Consider the following 24,759-nt stretch of genomic DNA (forward strand, 5'->3'; position numbering starts at 1 on the left):
ATATGTATATATATATATAAATATATATATATATATATATATATCCCTAACATGTTGACTTCCTTTTTAACATGATGTTATAATAGCAAATTTCCCAATCTTTGTGATGGGAAGAGAATGCTGTCGTAAATAGTCATTTGGCTGTCATCTATTTTCTTCAGTCTTGCTTCATCGATTGGCCCCTCATGTATCACCCCTGCTCTGGGTTCTCTTCACACAAATGACTGTGTTCTTTTGTGTCAGACCTAGAGCTTGCACTCAACGCCTGAGCTCTGTCCCTGAGTTTCTTTTGCTCAAGTCTAGTGCTCTACCACTTGAGCCACAGCTACATTTCTGGCTTTTTGCTGCTCATAGGAGAAACGGTCTCCTGGGTTGGCTTTGACCTGCAATCCTCAGATCTCAGCCTCTTCGAATAGTTAGGATTATAGGCAGGAGCTATCAGCACCTGACTTAGAGTTTGAAGTGTCTTTGTGTCCCTTGTAATATATAATTCAGAAATCAAGCTTAGTATAGAGGCAGGCTGCCATCTTTATATACCTCATTCTGTACTAAGAAAAGGGAGACTCTTTCTATATGTATACTTACCCCTATGTTTTCACAGGATAGCAGTTTGATTTAGGAAGAATACAAAGCCAATCTCTGCTGCTTGTTTTTTTTTTTTTTTTTAAATTCTCTTTCCTGTCACTGACTTCTGTTTCAACTCGTTAGCACAAGCTGGGGCCTTTGAGAAGAAAACCTGTAATTTTAAAAATTGGCCTTAGATGAGTACATGGAGAAACGGAAATTCTCTAGACTGGCTAGTCTGCTCACTAATTGTGCCACATGCTTTGACAGTACCTTTGATCTAAGAAAACCATAGGATCACGAAAAAGTACTAATTATTGTTTAGGACTAATGTAAGACATTGTGGGATTATTAGAAACAAAGTCTGATGGGAAACCTGGCATATGCGTTAAAATTAGAGATTTTTTTTTTTTTCATGTGTGGGCTTCTTTCTTGGGTTTTCTTAAAGGAGTCAAGGGACAAAATGCTTCTCAGAGGTAAATCAGAAAATGAGCACCAAAACCCTGACTTAGCCAGGTACCAGGTACTCACACCTGCAATCCTAGAAGGCTGAGATTGGAGAGTCACTATTCAAAGCCAGCCTGGGCAAGAAGGTCCATTATGAGTCTTACCTCTTAATTAATCATGAAGAATTCAGATGTGCAGCTGTGACTCAAGTGGTAGAGTGCTAGCTTTGAGTGGTAGAGTGCTTGCCTAGCATGCACAAAGACCCAGGTTCGATTCCTTGGTACCACATACAAAAAGCCGGAAGTGGTGCTGAGGCTCAAGTGGTAGAGCTCTAGCCTTGAGAAAAATCCAAGGACAGTGCTTAGGCCCTGAGCTTAAGCCCAGAACTGGCGGGGGGAAAAAAAAAAAGCTCATCTAGGCCCAGAGGTCAGGCCCCAGGATGGACAAACAAACTCAAACCCCTCTGACTTCAGAAATGTGTTTTCTCAGTTCTAAATGCATGTGAAAAAAAGGTGCCTATATGTATTCTAGTCACACCATATTGATGAAGATCTTCTTGGTGTGCAAATCAAAAGCCAGTAACTGTTGGGCTTGTGTTGAATAAAGACATTTGCACTGAACAAATGTTTTTGTTTAATGATTGGTTTACAGCTTTGAAACTCAAAGGAATGGATTGGTATTTATCTATGACATGTGTGGTTCTAATTATGCCAACTTTGAGCTGGATCTTGGCAAGAAAGTCCTAAACCTGCTGAAGGTAAGGCTGTGGGAGGGCTTTTCCTCTTTTTAGTGGTGAGGGTTTTCTTTTTATTATGTGGAAAGACATTTAGGAATTATGTTAAGTTTGGACATTTTGTTTAATTGAAAGGTACCTATGAATAATGACTAATTCCTGCTTCATAAGAACAAGAAATGGTGTTTGTTTTACCAGTCCTGGGGCTCGAACTCAACCCTGAGCTTCTTTTGCTGTAGGCTAGAGATCTACCATATGAGCCACAGCTCTATTTCTGGTATGTGCTACTGAACCCAGGGCTTTCTGCATGCCAGGCAAGCACTCTACCACTAGGCCATGTTCTCAGCCCAAGAAATGGTGCTGAGAATGAAGTGAGAAGAACTAAAAGTCAAAAGGCACGAGCAAATTCTAGTCATAAAAATGAAATGTTCCTTTCCTGGAGTCTCACAGAAGAGTAGTTAGTGAAGGCATAAGTGTGGCATCTGGGAACCGTGTCACCTTGCCAGTGACTTTTCAGACTTTTTCATTTTTTTATTTCCAGTCCTGGGGCTTGAACTCAGGGCCTGAGTACTGTCCTTGGGTTTTCTCAAGGCTAGAGCTCTACCACTTGAGCCATAGCACCACTTCCAGCTTTTTCTGTGTATGTGGTACTAAGGAATTGAACCCAGGGCTTCATGCATGCCAGGTGAACACTCTACCACTAGGCTATGCTTCTGGACAGACTTTTTTTTTGGTCTTAGACTAATCTGAAATATGTTTTACATGTCAACTTAGTACAAAGGAATGTATATAAACTTTATATATGTAGTATTATGTGCATAAGTGTGTGTGTGTATATAACATAATCTGTATCCCATATCCCATAAGTGAGATTTAGAAGTGCTTTTTACTTGGTTTGATAGCACATGTCAGTTTTCCTAGCGCTCAATGCAAGGGGAAGAATAAAAGCCATCAAATAGACTGTGCTATTTCATGTCATATTTTGCATCCTAATGAATTGTTGAGCCAAAACGTACAAGAGGTTTTCCAAGTTATTCAGATTTCAAAATTGAGAACAAGGGTAGATAGACAGACTAGTGTATATGTGTATATGTATTTATAAAGCAAAGACATTTCACAAAAGTAGTCTTTTTGGAAGTGTACATTTGCTCTACAACAGAAATGATAGAAATAGGAGATTACGTTGCACATTGTTTCCTGTGACTATTTTTTCACTCATCTTTATTATTAAAATTCATGTTGTGGTATGTAGCTCTGATTCATTCTTTCTTATTGGCGGATTGAATGATTCATTCCTTCTCCATTGATGAAAACAGTTTACTCATGTTTACTCTTCTGTTAATAGCTCCTTCAAGCCCCGCTCTGGTGGCTCACGCCTGTTATCCCAGCTACTCAGGAGGCTGAGATCTGAGGATGGCAGTTCAAAGCCAGCTTGGGCAAAAAAGTCTGAGAAACTCTTTATTATCTCCAGTGAACCATCAAAAAGTCGGAAGTGGAGCTGTGACTCAAAATAACAGCACTAAACCTCCGGGAAAGTTCCCAGGTCCTGAGTTCAAGCCCAGGACTGGTACAGAAGAAAAAAATAGCTACTTCAGTTGTTCCCTAAATTTTGCTTCTTTAAATATTCTTTTTTTTCTCCCCCAATCCCGAGGCTTGAACCCAGTGCCTGGGCATTGCCCCTGATCTTTTTTGCTCAAGGCTTTTTAGTAGTTAATTGGAGATAGCAGACTCACAGACTTTTCTGCCTGGGCTGGCTTCAAACCTCGATTCTCAGATCTCAGCCTCCTGAGCAGTGAGAGTGACAGACGTGAGCCGCTGGCACCTGTCTAGCATTCCTTTGCAGAGGTAAATCACCCTCTCAGTTATTCCTTTCAGCCACTGTTCCTCTAGCTAAGGAGGTAAAAGGTGAATTAGGCTGTAGAGTTCCCTGCTGGGTGAGAAGGAAAAGTGAAGGGAAGCTAACCTTTGGACTTGAATCGGTACCTGTGTCCTTAAAGCCTGGTTTCTTTTCTCCACAGGGGGCATTTCCAGCTCGCTTGAAGAAGGTACTGATTGTGGGAGCTCCCATATGGTTCCGCGTTCCCTACTCCATCATCAGCCTGCTCCTGAAGGACAAAGTCCGGGAGAGGGTAAGGCAGGCTTGCCTTTGCTTATTTGGAGATAGATAAGTACCTTCCCACTAATTAGTTTTCTACCCAGTAATTAGTGGGTAGAAATCCCACTAATTAGTTTTCTACCTTAAAAAAAATTTTTTTTTAAGTTGGGTGCTGGTGGCTCACGCCTGTCATCCCAGCTACTCAGGAGACGAGAACTGAAGATCACGGTTCAAAGCTAGCCCTGGCAGGAAAGTCTGTGTGACTGATCTCCAGTGAACCATCAGAAAACCCAACATGGCACTGTGGCTTAAAGTGGTAGAGCCCTACCTTTGATCAGAGGAGCTCAGGGACAGCACCTGAGTTCAAGCCCCATGACTAAAAAATCCTCGTGAACAATGTAAATATAGCTAAATTCAAGGTTTTTTTTTTATGTCAGCAATTTAAATTGTGAATTATAAAATAAGATAAATATTGAAAATGAATTATAAAATGGGATGAATAATGAAGTAACTTAGGCCATGGATCAAGGAAGCTAAAGTCAACATATCTGTGCTGTGGAAGCTTCTTAATTGCCTAGTGAGACAGAGTGGGAGTGATGATGATTCTTTTAACTTGTGATTTGTTTAGTTCTTTCGTCTTTTCTTTTTTGGTACTGGGGATTGAACCCAGGAGCTTGCATTTCCTAAGGTAGACACTTTGCCACTAAGCTACATCCCAGCCAGAAAGATGCTTCTTCAAAGAATAATTATTGTTACTGCCAGTTCTGTTATAGGTATGCAGCACAACCCCAGACATGTACTTACATTTAAATCAGAGGAATCAAACACACATGCATAGCTCAAAAGCAGTGAGAATTCAACTCCCAGTGAACCCTGCACCCGCCTCAGGAACACAGGGTCCTGAGAGAACACACAGGGAAACTGAGGAAAATTCTGCCCCAGGTGCTCAGAAAGGGCTTCAGAGGACAGATGAGGCACAGGGGGAGAGGAGGACCTTCCAAGAAGAGGCATGAGCAAGGCAGACAAGCTTTTCGGAAGAGCACCATTTCTGTCTAGTCCACACTGATTGGAAGAAGAGCCAGCTAGACTAGCTTGATCCTTGTGTACAAGCTGAGAGTGAAATATAAGCTCACAGGCTTTTGTGGGGTTAACCACAATAACCACTACCAACTTTGCCACTCTTAGTAGTCAAGAATACTGTCATGCATGGTCCTGGGTTACTTACATGGTACCAAGCCTTGGGGCACTGTGACTGTCCTTTCAGAGGGAACCCCAAGGAGTGGATGTAAAAGATATTCTGAGCATTCAACCCCTTGTTTTTTTTTTGCTTTTTGGTCAGTTGTGAGGTTTGAACTCGGAGCCTGGGTGCTGTCCCTGAGCTCTTTCACTCAACGTTAGTGCTCTACCACTTTGAGCCACAGCACCATTTCCGGTTTTCTGGGGTTCATTGGAGATCAGAATCTCGGGGACTTTCCTTCCCCAGGCTGGCTTGGAACCGCGATCCTCAGATCTCAGCCTCCTTATTAGTTGGGATGATGGGAGTGAGCCACCAAGCTTCTAGCTGAATTCAAACTTGGAGAAATCCCCAGTCCTGGCATCCTGGACAAATGGAGGGCCAGCTAATAGTTTAATAGTTTTGCAAATCTAGCAGGATCTTGAGCAAATGTAAACCTAGAGATTGGGAGCTGTGTGCTGTTGGTCAACTCCCCCCTTCCTCCACATCTCACTGGAGTCTTTCTGCCTTCCAGATTCAGATACTGAAGACATCTGAGGTGACCCAGCACCTGCCCAGGGAATGTCTTCCAGAAAATCTGGGGGGATACGTCAAGATTGACCTGGCCAATTGGAATTTCCAGTTCCTGCCCCAGGTGAACGGCCACCCTGACCCCCTGGACGAGATCATCCTGTTCTCCCAACCTCCCTCCTGCGACCTGGACTCCGTGCATGTGCCCGGCCCCCACGCTATGACCATCCAGGAGCTGGTGCAGTACGTCAACACCCGGCAGAAGCGCGGCATATACGAGGAGTACGAGGACATCCGGCGCGAGCACCCCGTGGGAACCTTCCACTGTTCCATGTAAGTTGGGGAGCTGGGTGTGGCCTCCACGCGGCAGCTCCCAGAACGGCTGGCTGGCGCCCTGGGACGTGCATGCTCTGGACCGCAGTGCACGAGTTCCTCGGACCCAAGGGCCTAGGTTCAAGCTTACAGTGGAGGGGAAATGCAACATCATGAGAGGCGGGAAGAATCCAGGGGCAGGATTGTAAAATGAGTGTGCCTTGTCAGAACTTTCCCTTTGGGGGTTTTCCTTCTAAACCCTACCCCCACACCCTCCGCTAGTTTATATCTGGCTCATGACAACTGTGGTTGGCAAAAGCATAAGTCAGTTATCTTACCACCTTGCTCTGTTTCTCTCAGAATGTTTTCTTAGCTGGGGACTGGTGGATCACGAGTCATCTGTCACCCTAGCCTCTCAGGAGGCTGAGAGGTTCAAAGCCAGCCCAGCAGGGAAGTTCCTGAGACTCTTTATCTCCAGTGAACCATCAGAAAACTGGAAGAGGATCTGAAGCTCAGAACGATAGAGCACTAGGGCCAGAAGTTTGGTCTAGTGGTAGAGTGCTTGCTTAGCTTGCACGAAGACCCAAGTTCCATTCCTCTGTACTACGTACATTAAAAAAAAGCCGAAAGTGGTACTGTGGCTTTAGTGGAAGAGCACTAGCCTCGAGAACGCCCAAGGATAGTGTTCAGGCCCTGAGTTCAAGCCCCACGACTGGAAAAATAAATTAAAAAAAAATGATAGAGCACTAGCCTGAGCGATAGAGCTCAGGAATAGCACCCAGGTCCTGAGTTTAAGCCCCACAACCATTTTTTTTTTTTTTAATGTTTTCAGCCAGGCTTGGTGGCTCACACCTGGAATCCTAGCTACTGTGGTGGCTGATATCTGAGGTTTGCCATTCAAAGCCAGCCAGAGCACTGAAGGACGTGAGATTCTTATCCAATTAATCCCTAGAAAATTAGAAGTGGGGCTGTGTGGCTCTAGGGATAGGGTGATAGCCTTGAGCTGAAGAGCTCAGGGACAGCGCCCAGGCCCAGAGTTCAAGCCCCATGACCCACCAAAAAAAAAAAGTTTTCTTGTTTGAGGAGAGTATCTGTTCCTTTGTTGATGTTTTGTTTATATTGGTTTTGGGGGTTGAACTCAGAGCTTGGGCACCCTCCCTGACATTTCTTTTTGCTCAAAGCTAATGCCCCACCACTTGAGCCCCAGTTCCACTTTCAGCTTTTTGGGTAGTTAATTGGAGTTCAAGCCCCAGGACTGGCCAAAAAAAAAAAAGTCTCACAGACTTTCCTGCTTCGCAAGGTAGTCCTCAGATCTCTGCTTTCTGAGTAGCTAGGGTGACAGCCATGAGCTACCAGCACCTGTCTTGTTTTGTTTTTAATATGATTTTATTTTTATTATTTTGGTGTGGTATGGAGAGGTTACCATTTCAGCATTCAGGTAATGAGTACATTTCTCTTTTGGACAATGTCATCCCTTGCTTCCTTTAATTTTTAAAATTTTCGTCCTCCATATAGCATCTGGATATTGCCCCCTCCCCTCTCCCCTCCACCCAGCAGGCCTAGCCACTTTCCCCGAGCATCTTTTGTTCAAAGTTAACACTCTACCACTTGAGCCACAGCACCACTTCTGGCTTTTTCTGTGTATGTAGTAGTAAGGAATGGATCCCAGGGCTTCATGCATGCTGGGCAAGCACTCTACCACTAGGCCACATTCCCATCCAGCATCTGAATATTCTTTGTCAAAGATTTTTCTCCCATTGTCTCATTCGAGGCTTCTCAACTTTGTGACTGTTTCCCTTTGCTGTGTAGAACTCAGCTCCATGGGATCCACTTGCTTTTGTGCTGTGCTCTTTTTGTGCCAGTCAGAAAGTTACTGCCTATGCCAAAAAGATCTAGTGTTTTTCCTGTTCTTTCCCGTAGTAGTTTCAGATCTTCTCACATTCTGTTGCCTATCTTTTCAGTCCAGTGACTGTTTCCTTTGTTGTGTGAAAGTGTTTTATTTTTAGTTCCATACAATCACATTTGTTAACCCTTGCTCTAATTTGCTGAGTTGATGGAGTTTCTGTCTATGCCATTGTGTCTTACTGTTTCCTTTATTCTTTGCTGTAATAATTGCAAATTTTAGGTATTACATGAGGATCTTAAATCTGTTCTTTTGTCTGCTTGTTTGTTCCATTCCTAGGGCTTGCGCTCGGCTTTCCCTGAGCTTTTATGCTCAAGGCTAGGGTTCTACCACTTGATCCACAGCTTCACTTCTGCTTTTTAGGGTGGTTAAGTGGAGATAAGAGTCTCACAGACTTTCCTGCCCAGGCTGGCTTTGAACTATGATCTCTTTAAAACCTTAGCTTCCTGAGTAGCTAGGATTACAGGCATGAGTCACTGGACCCCTGCTGTAGAATAAATTTCTTACTTCTTAGTTTTTTCTCACACTTTGTGTTTTGTTTTATATTCTTGGAAATTTATTTAATCTTTCCATTCTTGTTCTTGTGTCTTCTACCTCCACCTACTTGGGTTCGAACCCTCCATCTCAGCATGCTAGAATGTACCATTAAAGTACATCCCAAGTCTTGGGTATATTTTATAATTTTCAAAAGGTTTTCTTTCTCTGTTTCTCTTTCTCTCCCTCCCTTCTTTCCTTCCTTCCTTTCTCTTTCCTTCCCTCCCTCCTCTCTCTCTCTCTCTCTCTCTCTCTCTCTTTCTCTTTCTTTCTTTCTTTCTTCCTTTCTTTGCCACATTCCCAGCCCTAATTGTGTCTTTCAAAACATCTACAAGATTTTTTTTTAAGTCATTTTCTTTTCTTGGCTTTCGTGTGTGTGTGTGTGTGTGTGTGTGTGTGTGTGTGTGTGTGTGTGTGTGTGTGTATTTGAATTAGTACCTTTTGTTTTGGGGGGCATTTCTTAATTATCTTGAAGTCTTTGGTTCTTATTTTGCACTGAGGAATGGGGTCTTAAAAAATGCTTCAAAATTCTGTTTGCACAGATGAGCTTCAAATTAAAATGATCAAATAGCTAGCTTGTTAAGACTACTCTAAGGGCTGGGAGTTTGACCTAGTGGTAGAGTACTTGCCTGGCATGCACAATGACCCAGGTTCAATTCTTCGGTACCACATACATAGAAAAAAACTGGAAGTGGTGCTGTGACTCAAGTGGTAGAGCTCTAGCCTTGAGAAAGCCCACCGACAGTGCTCAGGCCCTGAGCTCAATATTCAGGCACCAGGTCTGAAAAAAAACAAACAATGGAGTTTAGCAAACCTTTCTGCTCAGGCTGGACGGACAGTGATCCTCCAGATTCTTGGTCTCGCCAGACGGTAGGCTTGCAGGCTCCTGGCTCGGGAGGCTGCCTCGCTCTCTGTAGACTCCTTTCTGTTTTCATGCCTTTTGACTTTGGCCAAATCAATCAAAATCCTTCCATCTGCTTTTTCTACCAAAATAGATTCCCTGATTTCTCCCCTGTTGCTTTTGGACTTCGTACTGACTAGTTAGCTCCTTTATCTTGTTTCAGTGGGGTTGCAACTTAGGAGATTTATTTTGAGTAGTGTTTTTCAGAAAGGCATGCTCTGTGGGTCTTGTATTTGCTGTGTATTTGGTGCTGTCGTCCCTTTAACTCCCGCTGCCTCATTGCCTTACATGCCTGTCTCTTCTGTCTGGGGCCTGGTCAGGATGGCTGTTGCTGGCCATATTTTTACCATGCTGATCACAACCCCTTAGACATTTTCTAGAAGATTAAATCTCCAAAACTCTTTGAGCCCTCTTTAGACCATTTATTCCTAACAATTGCAACTTTTTTTTTTGTCAGTCATGAGACTTGAACTCTGGGCCTGGGTGCTGTCTCTGAACTACTCTTCAGCTCAAAGCTACTACTGCCCTACCCCTTAAGCCACAGCACCACCGCCCAATTCCTAGTGATTAATTGGAGATAAGAGTCTCTCGGTCTTTAGGGTCTTTAGTGCCCGGGCTGGCTTTGAATGGCAGTCCTCAGATCTCAGCCTCCTGAGTAGCTAGGATGACAGGCGTGAGCCACTGCACTGGGCATTCAATTACAACTTTTTATAATATATTCTCCAAAGCTGTCTAGCTTTTTTCCATTATAATGAAGGATGCTTCCACCTTTGTACGTTTTTGGGTTTGTTTGTTTGTTTTTTTCATTTTATTACTTTTGTGCCAGTGCTGAGGGGCTTGAACTCTGGGTCTGGGTGCTGTCCCTGAGGTTTTTGTGCTTAGTACTTCATCACTTGGGCCACAGCTCCACTTCCAGCTTTTTGCTGGTTAATTGGAAATCAGAATCTCCAGGATTTGTCTGCCCCAGCTGGATTCAAATGGAGATCCTCCGATCTCAGCCTCCTGAGGAGCTAGAATCACAGACAGGAGCCACTGTACCTGACTTGTATAGCCCCTTACTATTTAACGGTAATGCTTCTGTCTTAATGCCTTTCGATTTCGGCTTTCTTTTGAAGGAGAATGCCTTCTTTCTATAATTAATATAATGGAAAATGTTAAATGAGGGACGAGAGGTTAGCACAGTGGGAGAGTTGTGCTTAGCATCCTAGGGCCCTGGACTCAGTCCCTGCAGACAAGTTAAGGGGAAAAAGGGAAATATTGTGGACTTGTGTAGAGTAGAGAGTGAAAAACAACCAAGGCCACTCCCGCGCGTGGGACATGAAGTTTTGCAATCTTAGACTTTGTATCCTGTATGTGTATTCTGTCCTTCCATTTTCTCTATTCTCACTTAAATCCCTAGGTCTCCAGGGAACCTAGAGAAGAACCGATACGGGGACGTCCCCTGCCTGGACCAGACCAGGGTGAAGCTGACCAAACGAAGTGGCCTCACTCAGGTAGTCAGCCAGTGGCAGTTCCTTAAACCTTCAGAGCAAAACTCAACACTAGTCGTCTTCATAGCCCGATCTGCACAACCAGCCCAAGAGAGATGGTTAGGCTCCATCCTGTGCCACAGAGAGCAGTCTGCAACTGCAGGCCAGACCCTCAGAGCCCAACTCAAGAACGAAGTAGGAAGGAAATCATCCCCTGACAATCATTCCCTGTCTTCCTCTACCCTAATTCCTTCCTTCCTTCCATCCTCCTCCCTTCTTGTCAGTTATTGGGCTTAACCTCAGGTCTGGGCACTGGTGCTTTTTATACTCAAGGCCAAGGGCTCTACTACTTGAGCTACTTCTCCACTTCCAGCATTTTGGTGATCAATTAGAGGGAAGAGTCTCCTGGACTTTCCTGCCCTCCTACTGGCTCCAAACCACATCCCCAGATCTCAGCCTCCCAATTAGCTAGGACTACAGGGGTGAGCTACCAGCTCCAGCGCGCTAAACCTCTGGAAGCACGATTTCTATTTGTGAGTCTCCCTACGCTACATATTTCATAAATGGACTGACACAGTTTGCAGCCTTTTGTATCTGGCTTCTTTGACTTCACAAGGAATGTTTTCATGGTTCATTTATGTTGTAACATCAACCCCTCATTACTTGTTCTTGCCAAGTAATATTCCATTGTGTAGACATACCACATTTTATTCATTCATTACTTGAAGGACATTGAGTTAATTGTACAGGTTTTAGTTTTATGAATAATGCTGTGATTGTGTTTTGTTTTTTTTTTTTTGCCAGTCCTGGAGCTTGAACTCAGGGCCTGAGCACTGTCCTTGGATTTTCTCAAGGCTAGGGCTGTATTACCACTTGAGCCACAGCATCACTTCTGGCTTTTTTCTTGTATGTATGTGGTACCGAGGAATCAAACTTGGGTCTTCATGCATGCTAGGCAAGCACTCTACCAGTAGGCTAAACTCCCAGCCCTTTTATTTTTTGTTTTGTTGTTGATTGTGGGGCTTGAACATAGCCTGGGTGTTGTCTCTGAGCCCTTCTGCTCAAGGCTAGCACTCTTATTTTTCTGCTCATCCTGGCTTCCAACTATGATTCTCAGAACTTAGCCACCTGAAAGCTTAGGATTACAGGCTCAAATCCTCGGTACCCAGAAAATTTTAACTGTTTTGATGGTGTCCTTTGAAGCATACAAGCTTTAAATATTTATATAATCTGGTTGTTTTGTGTTGTTGTTCCCTTTTAAGTTAAATCTAAACAGTCTTGAGCCAGGAGCCTAGTGGTAGAGTGCTTGCCTAGCATGCATGAAGCCCTGTGTTCAATTCCTGGGTACCACATATACAGAAAAAGCCAGAAGTGGTGGTATGGTCTAAGTGGTACAGTTCTACAGTTCTAGTCTTGAGAAAGCTCAAGGACTGTGCCCAGACCCTGAGTTCAAGCCCCTGTACTGGCAAAAATAAAAATCTAAACATCTTTGCATAATTTAAAGTCTTATAGATTTGGCATTATCTTTTTTTCTCAGAATTTTAAGAGTTTCAAGACTTTCCATTGGGTCTGTGATCCATTTTTAAGTTGGCTTTTTTTTGGGACAAACTCAGGCTGGTGTTCAATTGTGTATAATAATGCTGAGATTACAGTTGGACATGTGTCAATCATGCTCAAACTCCTTTTGAGATGATTGTTAGGCATCGTATGAAGAAGCGGTCAGCTTGAGTTTTATTATACTGGAAGAAACATTTGTCCCACCACCATTGTTGAAAGGATGTCAGAAATTGGCACATTTGCTCCTCATTTTCTATCTCACATGAATATTTCTCCCTTGGGTTGTACTAAACCAGCACATCATGTTTTGACCCAAATAGTATCTTCTTGCACCTATAATGATGTCTCCTTTTTATCATTAGACAGATTACATCAATGCCAGTTTCATGGACGGCTATAAGCAGAAGAATGCTTACATCGGTACACAAGGTAAGATTCCCTGAGAGTTGGAGACATGGCTCAGTGGATAGTGTTAGTCGGTGAGCAAAAGCGTCAGGTACCAAGTTTGAGTCCCAGTTTTGGACCTTTAAAAAAGAGGGGGAAAAAGAAAGATCCTCTTGATTTTATACTCTCTACCTATGATTCTTTGTATGATGGAATATTTTGTTGATATATTTGCCTCCCCTGATTACTAATGATTGAACCTAGAGTTTTGTACATTCTAGGCAAGAATTCTACTGCTTCTATGGAGCTACTTCCAGCTAAGTGGCATAATTAAAAAAAAAAAAATTAAAATAGGACCTGGAGTGTGGCCTGGTGGTAGAGTGCTTGCCTAGCATACATGAATCCCTTGGTACCACAGAAAGAGCCAAAAGTGGTGCTGTGGCTCAAGTGGTAGTGTGCTAGTCTTGAGAAAAATAAGCTCAAGGACAGTGCCTAAGCCCCGAGTTCAAACTCCAGAAGTGTACCCTCCTTCCCCCCCCAAAAAAAGGCAAAGCTCAGAAAGTTCCTGTGTGTGGTTTAGAGCTAGTATTTAGAGAGTGGCAGAAAAGGCTCAGGAAGGAAGGCATTACTTCTGGCTCTTCTTTATTCCAGGCCCCTTGGAGAACACTTACCGAGATTTCTGGCTCATGGTATGGGAACAAAAAGTCTTGGTGATTGTCATGACCACACGGTGAGTTGATGTAGTCATTTCTTTTTTTTTTTTTTGGTCTGTTGTAGGGCTTGAACTCTGGGTCTGGGCGCTGTCCCTGAGCTCTTCAGATCAAGGCCAATGCTCTACCACTTGAGCCACAGTGCCACTTTCGGTTTTCTGATGGTTCATTAGAGATAAGATTCTCATGGTCTATCATGCCTTGGCTGGCTTTGAACCACAATCCTCAGATCTCAGCCTCCTGAGTAGCTAGAATTATAGGCATGAGCCACTGTACCCAGCTCTTTTTCCTTTTTGCAGTGTGGCAGTTGAAGCTGGTACCTAGTGTGTGTTAGACGAGTACACAGCACTAATCTGCAATGAGTTCATTCTCTTTGGTTGTCTGGCCCCCATCCCTATCCAGACTTGAAGCACGGCTGATTCCAGAAGGAATTTCTTTCGTCTTTTTTTTTTTTTTTTTGTCGTTGGGGGGGGGGGGGGTCTGGTAATTGGGCCAGCTCAGTGCCTATCTGGAGCTCCTGTCCTGTGGTGTATATGGAAAAATGAATCCATCCTCTGTGTGGGGGAGGCTGTGACCAGCTTCCCTTTGTGCCCCACTTTCAGCTACTTTTGCTGTTTCCTCCTTATTCATATGTCCACCTGAAGGAGTACAGAAGGAAAGAAAAAGAAAGAAAGAAAGATGTAATGTAATTGGAGTCGGGCAGGAAACCGGACTGATTGAATAAATAGAGGACTGTTTTTGAAATCTTGGCCTTCAAATCTACCAAATTGAAGGATTTCCCTATTTCATCAGTATGAGAACTTATTTCAGACAGATAAAACAGAAGGCTTGTCAGCTCCGTTCCCTCTCTCGGGCATAGTTGGAGCCACCTGGGTTTTGGGGTACGTGGCACTAGAAAGTGCTGAGAGGGACCTCAGTCTTTCCATACCTCCTGCCAGCTTCCAGGAGCCCAGCGCCTTCCGGGAGAAGCGGTGGGGAAAGCAAAGGCTCCCTGCCTTGGCCCATAGTATTTTCTCTTTCTTGCCATTATTTGCCCCAGTATGTGAGAACTACCATGTGGGATGAGGACAGAGAGAGAGCCCTGTTAAAGCCTGCCTTAGACACGTGTACATGAGGGGCTTCCGTTCCTTTTCTGCCAAGAGTCGGGGGTGCAAGTTAGAAATAGTACAGATGAACCAGGCGCAGTGACTCACCCCTGTCATCCTAGCTACTCAGGAGGCTGAGATCTGAGGATCAAGGTTCAAAGCCAGCCTGGGCACTAAAGTCCCTGAGACTCTTACCTACAGTTAACCACTAGAAAACCAGAAGTGGGGCTGTATCTCAAGGAATAGGGCAGTCGCCTTGAGTTAAAGAGCTCAGGAACAATCCCCAGGCCCAGAGTTCAAGTCCCATGAAATAGTACAGATGGGGCTGGGAGCATGACCTATTGGTAAAGTGCTTGCCTAACATACATGAAATCCTGGGTTCAATCCCTCAATATGGCATACATATACACTTCCAGAAAAAGCTAGAAGTGGTGCTGTGGCCCAAATAGTAGAGTGCTAGTCTTGAGAAAGCCCCACAGACAGTGTCTAGGCCCTGAGTTCAAGCCCCAGGACTGACACAAAGAAAAAAATTAAAAAAATAGTACAGATGGCACTTTCCCTCGCTCCGGGGCAGGGCAGATTGTAGGGGGATCGTGGAGATTGTGGGGGGATCATAGAGAGGGCCCACGTTGGTAGAAGACCGATGAGGACTAAATTTGCTGTTTGTATTCAGCTTTGAGGAAGGTGGCCGGCGGAAATGTGGCCAGTACTGGCCTTTAGAAAAGGAATCTCGGATCCGATTTGGCTTCCTCACTGTGACTAATTTAGGCGTGGAGAACATGAACCATTATAAGAAAACAACGCTAGAAATTCACAACACAGAGGTAACTGCAGGCTTCTCTTGTCTTCTTTTGGGGTATGGGGTAGAGTGTGTAGGGAAGATAGTACTAGGATTTGAACTCAGGATCTCATGCTTGCTAGGGACAGTGTTGTACCACTAAGCCTTCCAGCCCTTTCTCGCGGTGGGTATTGTTGAGATAAGGCTTCACTTGGTGATGGCCAGGTGTGTGACTGGACTGTGATGCCCTGTTTTTTGCTTCCTACTGTAGTTGGGAGAATGTGTGCCTGCTACTATACTCAGCTTCTTCTGTAGAGATGGAGTTTCACATACTTTTCTGCCTTGGCTAGTCTGGTACTGTGGTCCTTCTGCCACCAGTCTCCTACATAGCTGTAGATGACAGGTGTATGCTACTGTGCCCAGCGGTTAGTCCAGAAGGTCCTGGGGTTTTAATTCCATTACCCATGCTTGCTTATTAGCAGGCATTCTACCAGTTAGCAGTCCCCAAATCCAACTTCTTGAACTTGTTTCCCCAGGTTGGCCTTGAATCTCCATCTTCCCAACTTTACCCTCCCAAGTGGCTAGGATTACAAAGTGCACCACCTATGCCTGACTGTTTTCTTTTTGAAGCTAGGAAAGAGCCTTCAAGAGTAATCGTTAAAGCTGGGCGTGGTGGCTCGCACATACTAAGCCACCTACTGAGGCTGGGGTCTGAGGATCAGGATTCAGTGCCTGCCTAGGTTGGAATGTCTCTGAAACTTTTATCTCCGATAAACCACCAGAAAACTAGAAGTGGCTTAGAATGGGAGAGCACTAGCCTTTAGCAAAACAACTTAGGGAGTGGCCGGGAGTTTGGCCTAGTGGTAGAGTGCTTGCCTAGCATGCACGAAGACCCGGGTTCGAGTCCTTGGTACCCCACATACGTAGCAAAAAGCTGGAAGTGGTGCTGAGGCTCAAGTGATAGAGTGCTAGCCTTGAGAAAGTCCAAGGACAGTGCTCAAGCCCTGAGCTCAAGCCCCAGGACTGACAAGAAGACGCAAGAGGAGGGGGGTGGGAGTAAGAAGAAAGAAGGAGGAGAAAGAGAACTCTCTAAAGCCAAGTGGCTCACACCTGTATTCCCACCTGCCCAGGAAGCTGAGATCTGAGGATCACAGTTCAAAGCCACTCCAGGCACCAAAGTCAAAGAGATTCTTATCTCCAATGAACCACCTAAAAACCAAAGGTGGAGCTGTGGCTCAAGGGTATAGTGCTGAAGAGCTTAAGGACAAAGCCCAGGCCCAGAGTTCAAGCCCCATGACCAACAACAACAAAAAGAAAGAAAACCCTCTAGAGAGGAAGAGGTGGGGTCTTGGGAAGGATGTAATGTAAGTTGCTTCTGGTTTTCTAGGAACAAGATAAGGATGTCCAGCTTAGAGTCAATCAGATAGTAAGAGTGAGGCTTTCGGCATCAGGAATCTGTGATCACTATGCTTTTCAGTGCTGGAGGTTGAGCCTTGGGCATGTTAAGAATTCTGCTCCTGGGCCACACTCAAGGGAAAAGCTGGGGAGATGGGAATGTTGGGGTCCTGAGTTCCCAGCACAGTGACCTCCCTGACCATTCCTCCCTCCTTCCACTAAGGAGCGGCAGAAACGCCAAGTGACCCACTTCCAGTTCCTGAGCTGGCCCGACTACGGCGTGCCGTCCTCCGCAGCCTCCCTCATCAACTTCCTCCGTGTGGTACGGAGCCAGCAGAGCCTGGCGGTGAGCGGCTCGGGAGCACGCACCAAGGGCCAGGGCCCAGAGCCGCCCATTGTGGTCCACTGCAGCGCGGGCATCGGCAGGACAGGTAATGAGCCTGCTGGAGCTCCGGTGCCTCCAGAGAGGATGGCACAGAGCTCTTCGGGGCATCTGTGATGGACAAAAAGCACTCCTTTCATTCCCAGGTGGGAATCATCTTTGCCAGGCTCACGCCTGTCATCCTAGCACTCAGCAGGCTGAGATCTGAGAATTGCAGTTCAAAGCTAGCCCAGGCAGAAAAGTCCTTGAGACTTTTTTTTCCCATATATTTTTTATTGTAATTAATAGAAGGGTTACATTATATTCACCAGATAGAAGGTGCATTATTTCATATACATTGATATCCTTTCTCATGTCTTGGTCCCCATTTCTCTCCCCCCAGTCCATGAGACTTTTATCTCCAATGAACCACTCAGAAATCAGAAGTGGTGCTGTGGTTTAAAGTGGTAGAGCCCTAGCTTTGAGCAAAATTGCTCAGGGACAACGCCCAGGCCCTGAGTTCAAGCCCCATGACCAAACAACAAAAAGGAAAGTATACACTTGTCAAACTCAGCCCTTTGCGGGTCGTTCCTTTGTGTGTTCCCCCAACTGGGATTTTCTCACCTTGTCATCCCATCACTTGTGGCTTCTGTTCCCCAGCTCTCCCCTCCCCCCCTCCCCGCCCAGCTGCTGTGTTCTTCATTCTGGAAACCGGGATCCATTTGTCTTAGGCCTCTGCAGAAGATGTGATGTCTCTGGGCAAAGTGAGGCAGGGTGGTTGCTATCTGTCTGGGATTGAAGCAGGAAGTCCTCTTTGTTACCCACGCCGCTAGCTGGGCCAGCGGTGTGACGGTGCCCTCCTTCCTGCAGGAACCTTCTGCTCCCTGGACATCTGCCTGGCCCAGCTGGAGGAACTCGGCACCCTAAATGTGTTCCAGACAGTGTCGCGCATGCGCACGCAGAGGGCCTTCAGCATCCAGACCCCCGAGCAGTATTACTTCTGCTACAAGGCCATCCTGGAGTTTGCAGAGAAAGAGGGCATGGTTCCCTCTGGCCAGAATCTGCTGACTATGGAGGGTCAGTAACTGTCCCGCACGCTTCCTACCTGCTGGCCAGCCTTCCTTAAACCACCCTGGACTCTCCGCCCAGCCTAGAGGTGCCATCAGTCCCACCGAAGCCATGGACAGAATCGCCTGGCGTCTCCTGGCGCATGCGGGCATGCCGGGCAGCCTTGCCCTTTGGCTAGAGAAGTGTGGTGAAAATGGTCACTAGAAAAGGGCCAGCGGTGATGTGTTCGTCACTCCCAGCAATTGAACTGTGCCTTATTAAAACCAAATTGTGGCTATTGATTTTTTGCCAGGGGGCTGAGGTAAGTGGGGAAGGACCCTCCCTTCCCCTCCCCTCCCCAGTGCCATTCTTCTGGAGGTTTCCTCTCTCCCACTCTCTTCCTCCGCTAGGATTTCACCAGGAGGCTTGGTGAGCACTCACCTTCCCAACCAGAGAGCTCGGCCACGTGATGTATGCTAGCACCTGGCCCGCGTGCCAAGCACGTTTCTCCAGAGGGCATGTGTGCCCACCTCTCCTGTCCTCCTGTGTGTATGTGTGCGTGTGCGCGTATGTACACTTCCGTGTATGGATCTATATGTACGTGTGTATATAATATATATTGTATGTGATAATATGGTCGTATTCTATAAATACATATACACACATATACTCTGTAGAAATTCCTGGGGCTCCGTGTTGTATTTCAGCACCCCTTCCTGACTGGCCCTGGACTAGCCAGGGTTGGGTCATGGCTCCTGTTATCAGAGAGGGGGGCAGGGGGACATGGCAGAAGAGGACACATCCACTTCTCCTTCTCCTTAATCAATGACCTCCTTTACTCCTCACTTGGCTGGTGGGGATCAAGACTTGTCATTTGTGGTGACACTGGTTTAACTTAGCATGGATTGCCCTTTACCTAACAGATTTTCTGTTTCCTTTTCCTGATTTGGGGACTCGACTTGCACTGTGATTGCACACCCCAGCTTTCCTTTTGCTGCCCCATGGTGGGGCAGGGGCTTTGGGTGGAGATGAATCGGTACGGTACTAGGCATGTGAGAGACATGCGGCTGGGAGAAAGAATTCTCCCTGCACGGACCCCCTGGCCCTTGCTGCTGAAAGATTCCTTTCCTTAGGCAAAGGGGCCTACTAAGATGCCATCTCTCCCTGCCTTACTCAAGACCTCAGACCAGGTGGGTTTGAAAAGCGTAGCCCCCTGTAGAGTGGGGTGGTATTTTATAATCGCCTGTCCTTCTTGACTCACCCCTTCTGCCCTTGCGTTTTCCCAGCCCAGCCAGCCTGATGAACCAGACCTGGAATCAAACAAATTCCTCAACACTCTACATTCCCACCCCAATTCGTGCAAACTTCCAAAACTTTCTCCACTCCCATGCCTGAAGATGAGGTTGGCACCTGATCAAACCTCCATAATTTTTATACTGTAATAAGATCTTTGTGTATATTTTTATTTTTACAATCATTTCAGTTTTGTATTTAACACCAATGAACTGAATCAGATTCCAAAAATAATTGTAATGTTCCTATAATATCAATCTCTTACAGTGATATGGCTTTGTATTTACCTATAAATATACCGACATGATCAAATCCTTTTAGCTTCATCAATTCAGCAGTTTGGGGTTGGGATGAGGAGGAGGAGGGGGTCCAGGAGCTGGTGTGGGATATGTGGGGAGTCTTTAATCTCTCTTATTATTTCTGGCAGCACTGGACTTTGAACCTGGGGACCTGTATTTGTCATGCTAGGCAGGCATTCCAACACTAGAGTCCACATCCCTTAGGATTTCGTGTCTGAGACTATTTTGTTTGTTTTTCATAGGGTTTGCATTTTGAGCCACAGTGCCACTTCTGGTTTTCTGGTGGTTCGTTGGAGATAAGAGTCTCACAGAGGGGCCGGGAGCCTAGCCTAGTGGTAAAGTGCTTGCCTACTGTGCATGAAGCCCTGGGCTCAATTCCTCAGTACCACATACTCAGAAAAAGCCAGAAGTGGTGCTGTGACTCTAGTGGCAGAATGCTAGCCTTGAGCAAAAAGTGTCCAAGGACAGTGCCCAGGCTCTGAGTTCAAGCCCCAGGTCTGGCAAAAAAAAAAGTCTCACGGACTTTCCTCCCCAGGCTGTCTTTGAATCTCGATCCTCAGACCTCAGGTTCCTGAGTAGCTGGGAGGACAGACGTGAGCCGCTGGCACCTGGCTAAGACCCTTTATTTCCAGGAAGCTGTCCACCGTGTCTACAGGACCAATGCAGTTGAATGTTTATTTTTCTGCCAAGCTTAGTGAAGGTGAGCCCATTAACTCACTGAAACCTCTTGGCACTTCAGGAAAGTGCGGCCCTCGCTTCAGTTCTGTGTACTTTTTCTCCCCCCAGTCCTAGGTCTTGAACTCTGGGCCTGAGCGCTATCCTTGGGCTTTCTCAAGGCTGGAGCTCTAGCACTTGAGCCACAGCACCACTTCCAGCTTTTTCTATGTATGTGGTACCAAGGATTCAACTCCAGGTCCTCGCACATGCTAGGTAAACACTGTTAACACTAGGCTAGATCAAGAGGCAAATTCTTATGGAACAGAGCGAAACTTGCAAAGGAACCATCAGCAAGCCCTCGCTTTAGTTGAACTAGCTCCTCGCATGTCTCAGTTGGGATTATAGGCATGAGCTACAAGTACCCAGCTGGTCTCTGAGATGGTACTACCTTACATTTCTCCAATGCTCTTTCATTTGGTCCCCAGTTTGAGAGGAAAGCAGGTCAAGGCTTCTCCGTAATCTCTTAAGACCAGTCTGTAAGTTTGCACTTTCTTTTTGCTCCCTGTGGGCAGGTGGGAGGGGTATCTTAGGAGAAAGAGAATAAACTTAGGTCTTTGATTTGTTAGGCCTTGCTCACTGCATAGACCACGGTCAGCAGTGGAAGCTCATGACACATCTGGAACCATATTCTCATTTAAGAGTGTTCCTGCCCCATAGTTATTATCACAGCAAGACTTGTGGACAGCCATGGGGTGTAATTGACTACAGAAAAGACAAGCCTTCAGCTGGGTGCTACTGACTCATAATGGGCATCCTATCTACTCTGGAGGCTGAGATCTAGAGGATCTCAATTTAAGCTAGCCTGGATAGAAAAGTCTCTGAGGTCCCCTCTCTCCCCAGCAGCCAGGCTTTTGTGGCTCATGCCTGAAATCCTAGCTACTCAGGAGGCTGAGATCTGAGAATCGTGGTTTGAAGATAGCCCAGGCAGGAAAGTCTGTGAGACTCTTACGTCCAGTTAACCACCACAGAGCTAGAAGGGACGCTGTAGCTCAAGTGGTAGAACTCTAGCCTTGAACAAAAGAGCTGAGAGACAGCGTCAGGCCCTGGGTTCAAGCCTCAGGACTGGTACGCATACACACAAAGTCCTGGAGCTTGAACTCAGGGCCTGAGCACTGTCCTTGGACTTTCCTCAAAGCTAGTGCTCTACCACTTGAGCCACAGCACCACTTCTGGCTTTTCTATGTATGTGGTACTAAGGAATTGAACCTGGGTCTTCATGCATGCTAGGCAAGCACTCTACCACTAGGCCAAACTCCCAGCCCCTAAAAGATAACACTTTGAAAACATAAAGGTAAACCAGAGCCTGTGCTGTTATAACATCTATTTTCCCAGTTTAGACTGGGAGGGGCCCTGGGGAGTGAATTAATATCCAGCAAGAAAAAGGCATTTCATGGCAGGAAGTAGTAAAGCAGCAGTCTTTTTTTTTTTTGGGGGGGGGGGGTCAGTTCTGGGGCTTGAATTCAGGGCCTAGGCATTGTCTCTGGGCCTCTGGGTAGTTTACTGCAGATAAGATTCTCATGGACTTTCCTGCCCTGGCTGGCTTCAAACCATGATCCTTAGATCTCAACCTCCTGAGTAGCTAGGATAACAGGCGTGAGCCAGTGGTATCTGGCTTAGCAGCAATCTTTAAGCCAAAACAAATTCTTTACAAGACTGCTCAGAGATTGAAATAATGAAATATACACAACCCAAATGAACTGGTTTGCTAGAAAGGTGAGTTTCTCCTTGTAGTCACATTGGTCCGTTAGGGGAGTCTTCATTTGAATGGCCCAGAATAAAGCCAGATGGCCTTGAGGAAGAAGAATGGGTCTGAGGACTTGATTGCTTGGTATACTTTGTTTTAAATTTTGCCACACTTCACTCAAGTGGGTAATGTTGCTATTTTACAGATAAGCAAAGAATCTGGGAAGATAAACAATTGGCAAAAACCATTCAGCTAGGAAATAGTTACAGTAGGATTCTATCTTAAGAGCTTGGGGTTTCCCCTTTGACCCAAAAGGCTGTTGGGGGTGGAGGGCTGTGTGACCCCACCTCCTAGGTGGGCCTGAGCTCCCCCCCAACAGTCCTGAGGATTTTATAGCAGTTGTCCCACTACAGAGCCTAAACACCTTTCAATCACCACAATCCTGGGTATCGCCAAAACTTGAATGGGTCCTTACAGATTTTGAGAGTTTAGCGTGGCTTTTGTTTAATTTTTTTTTATCAGTTGTGGGGCTTGAATTCAGAGCCTGGGTGCTGCTGTCCTGGAGCTCTTTGGCTCAAGGCTAGTGCCCTACCTGGATGAACCACAGCTTCTGTTGTCTGATTGTTCATTGGAGACAAATCTCACAGACTTTCTTGTCAAGGCTGGTTTAGAACCGAGATTTTCAGATCTCAGCCTCCTGAGTAGCTGGGATGACAGGTTTGAGCCATCTAGGTCAGACAATTTCTAGTTTATTTAGTTATTAATTTGTATGTGAAGCTTAGGTCTTGAGCTCAAGTTCTGGGCATTGTCCCTGAGCTTTTGGCTCTTTCTGAGTAGTTGTCTGGAGAAATTCGCAAGGACTTTTCCTGCCCAGGTTGTCTTTGAACCACGATCCTCAGATATCAGCCTCCTGAGGAGCTAGGATTATAGGTGTGAGCCACCAGTACACAGCTACAAGAGGGTATTTCATCATATTTAATATTCATCAGGCCTGAGGTTGTTACCTTATCCTTTTCCACGGCAGTGGAGGCTGAGCCACATACAGATAAAGGGTTAAATGGGAACTGCTGGACCAGCATTTCAGACTAGTGTCCTTTCTTTCTACCCTATCCCTCTGCCTCCATTCACACTTAACTTCTGATCTGGTCTAGCCCTGGGCTAATAGACTGTGGATCTGAGACAGAGATCAAGACATCAGCGAATCTGTTCTGATTCAGGAAAATTTGGTCTTCGTACTAGAAACGGTGAACTTTAACCCAGTGACGCAAGGCCTCTCACGGCACACATTATCCTCACCTCCCTCCACAGCCATTCCTGAATATTTTCATCCTCAGAGAACCCACCTGCTTTCTACAACCCACACTCCAAGTGTGATCACCACTGGACTTCCCAAACCCAGTCTTCTGCCTACCTGCACCCTCTCAGCCGCAAACATAGAGCTAGATTTTGTTATGTGTTGGTGCCAGTCCTGGGGTTTGAACTCAGGTAGTTTACTGGAGACTCTCACAGACTTCACCACCGAGACTGGCTTCACGTTTCTCTCCTCAGATCTCAGCCCTGCTCAGAACTAGACTTTTTTTTTTTTGTGGGTCATGGGGCTTGAACTCAGCCTATGCGCTGTCCCTGAACTCTGTGGCTCAGGGCTACTGCCCTACCCGAGAATAGACTTTCTATCCCTAGTTACAACTCCATTTACCAAGTCAACTTAAGCCAGATGGCGGAAGGTTTGCCCATACTTTATCAGTTACCTACTTCTGAGTCTCAAACATGGCTCTCTCTTTTCCAAGATAGGGTCTTGCTATGTAATGCAGGCTGACTTCAAACTCATGACTCTTCTACCTTAGTCTCCTGTGTGCCATAGGTTCTGTTTTTTTTTTTATCATTATTAAAGTTTTTTTTTCAGAAGGGATTATCATTTTAGAAGTCAGGTAATAACATTTTCTTTTCTTTCCTTTAAAAAAAAAATTTTTTTGCCAGTTCTAGGGCTGGAACTCAGGGCCAGTGCACTGTTCTTGGGCTTTCTCAAGGCTATAGAGCTCTACCACTTGAGCCACAGCACCATTTCTGGCTTTTTCTATGTATGTGGTACCGAGAAATCGTACATGCTAGGCAAGCACTTTACCACTAGGCCAAATTCCCAGCCCCATAAGTACATTTCTGTTTAGGTAAGGTTACCCTTTCCTTTCCTTTTCCCTTACATGGACCTTGTCTTGTCTACTGCCTGGGTGTTGGTCAAGTTCTTGTTATATGGGACAGTGCCCTGATTGGCAGCAGCGTTCAAAACTGTCCTCAGGATGGTGTTCTCTTTATTCTGTGTACCCCCACCTGTTGGCACACTAACATGTGTCTTCCTCACACAGGCCCTGGCTGTAGGCTCAGCTCTGTCAAACACAGGTGTGTGTTGGGGGGGCACAGGGACTGAACCCACAAATGCCTTTTGTGTGACTGCCTAATAAATAGCAGGTGAGGTTCTGACTCAGAGCTTCCCCTTTGAGAGCCTCAGAAGGTGGGGAAAAGTCTAGATGGAATGATCGGAAGAAAGAAGCAAAACTTAGTTCTCCCCAACCTTCTACTCCATGAAGGTGTACATCTACAGTCTCTAAACCCACACTGATTAAAACAAACAAAAGCATCTCCTCTGTGGCTTCATCTCCCTTACTCTCAGCGCCTCCCTATTTGCTGGGATGTTGAGAACTCACTCCACACCGCTGGGCCTGTACACCGTGGCCAGGCTGGGACCTCGGGTG

At 45.7% G+C, this 24,759-nt stretch overlaps 1 protein-coding gene across 1 annotated transcript in view; it reads left to right on the plus strand.

The window, feature by feature from the left end:
* Positions 1 to 18,686, plus strand: part of Ptpn9 (protein tyrosine phosphatase non-receptor type 9) — a 40,852-nt gene extending 22,166 nt beyond the window's left edge. The window contains exons 5-13 of the mRNA XM_090321779.1: positions 1,663 to 1,768; positions 3,763 to 3,873; positions 5,588 to 5,916; positions 10,633 to 10,726; positions 12,622 to 12,688; positions 13,295 to 13,373; positions 15,112 to 15,262; positions 16,835 to 17,042; positions 17,843 to 18,686. Coding sequence (XP_090177905.1) covers positions 1,663 to 1,768; positions 3,763 to 3,873; positions 5,588 to 5,916; positions 10,633 to 10,726; positions 12,622 to 12,688; positions 13,295 to 13,373; positions 15,112 to 15,262; positions 16,835 to 17,042; positions 17,843 to 18,057 — 1,360 coding nt within the window. The 3' untranslated portion in view covers positions 18,058 to 18,686. The remainder of the gene's footprint in view (positions 1 to 1,662; positions 1,769 to 3,762; positions 3,874 to 5,587; positions 5,917 to 10,632; positions 10,727 to 12,621; positions 12,689 to 13,294; positions 13,374 to 15,111; positions 15,263 to 16,834; positions 17,043 to 17,842) is intronic.
* The last annotated feature ends 6,073 nt before the right edge of the window (positions 18,687 to 24,759 follow it).

Source organism: Megascapheus bottae, chromosome 30 (assembly GCF_031878675.1).
Source record: "Megascapheus bottae isolate mThoBot1 chromosome 30, mThoBot2.hap1, whole genome shotgun sequence".
Taxonomy (NCBI): domain Eukaryota; kingdom Metazoa; phylum Chordata; class Mammalia; order Rodentia; family Geomyidae; genus Megascapheus; species Megascapheus bottae.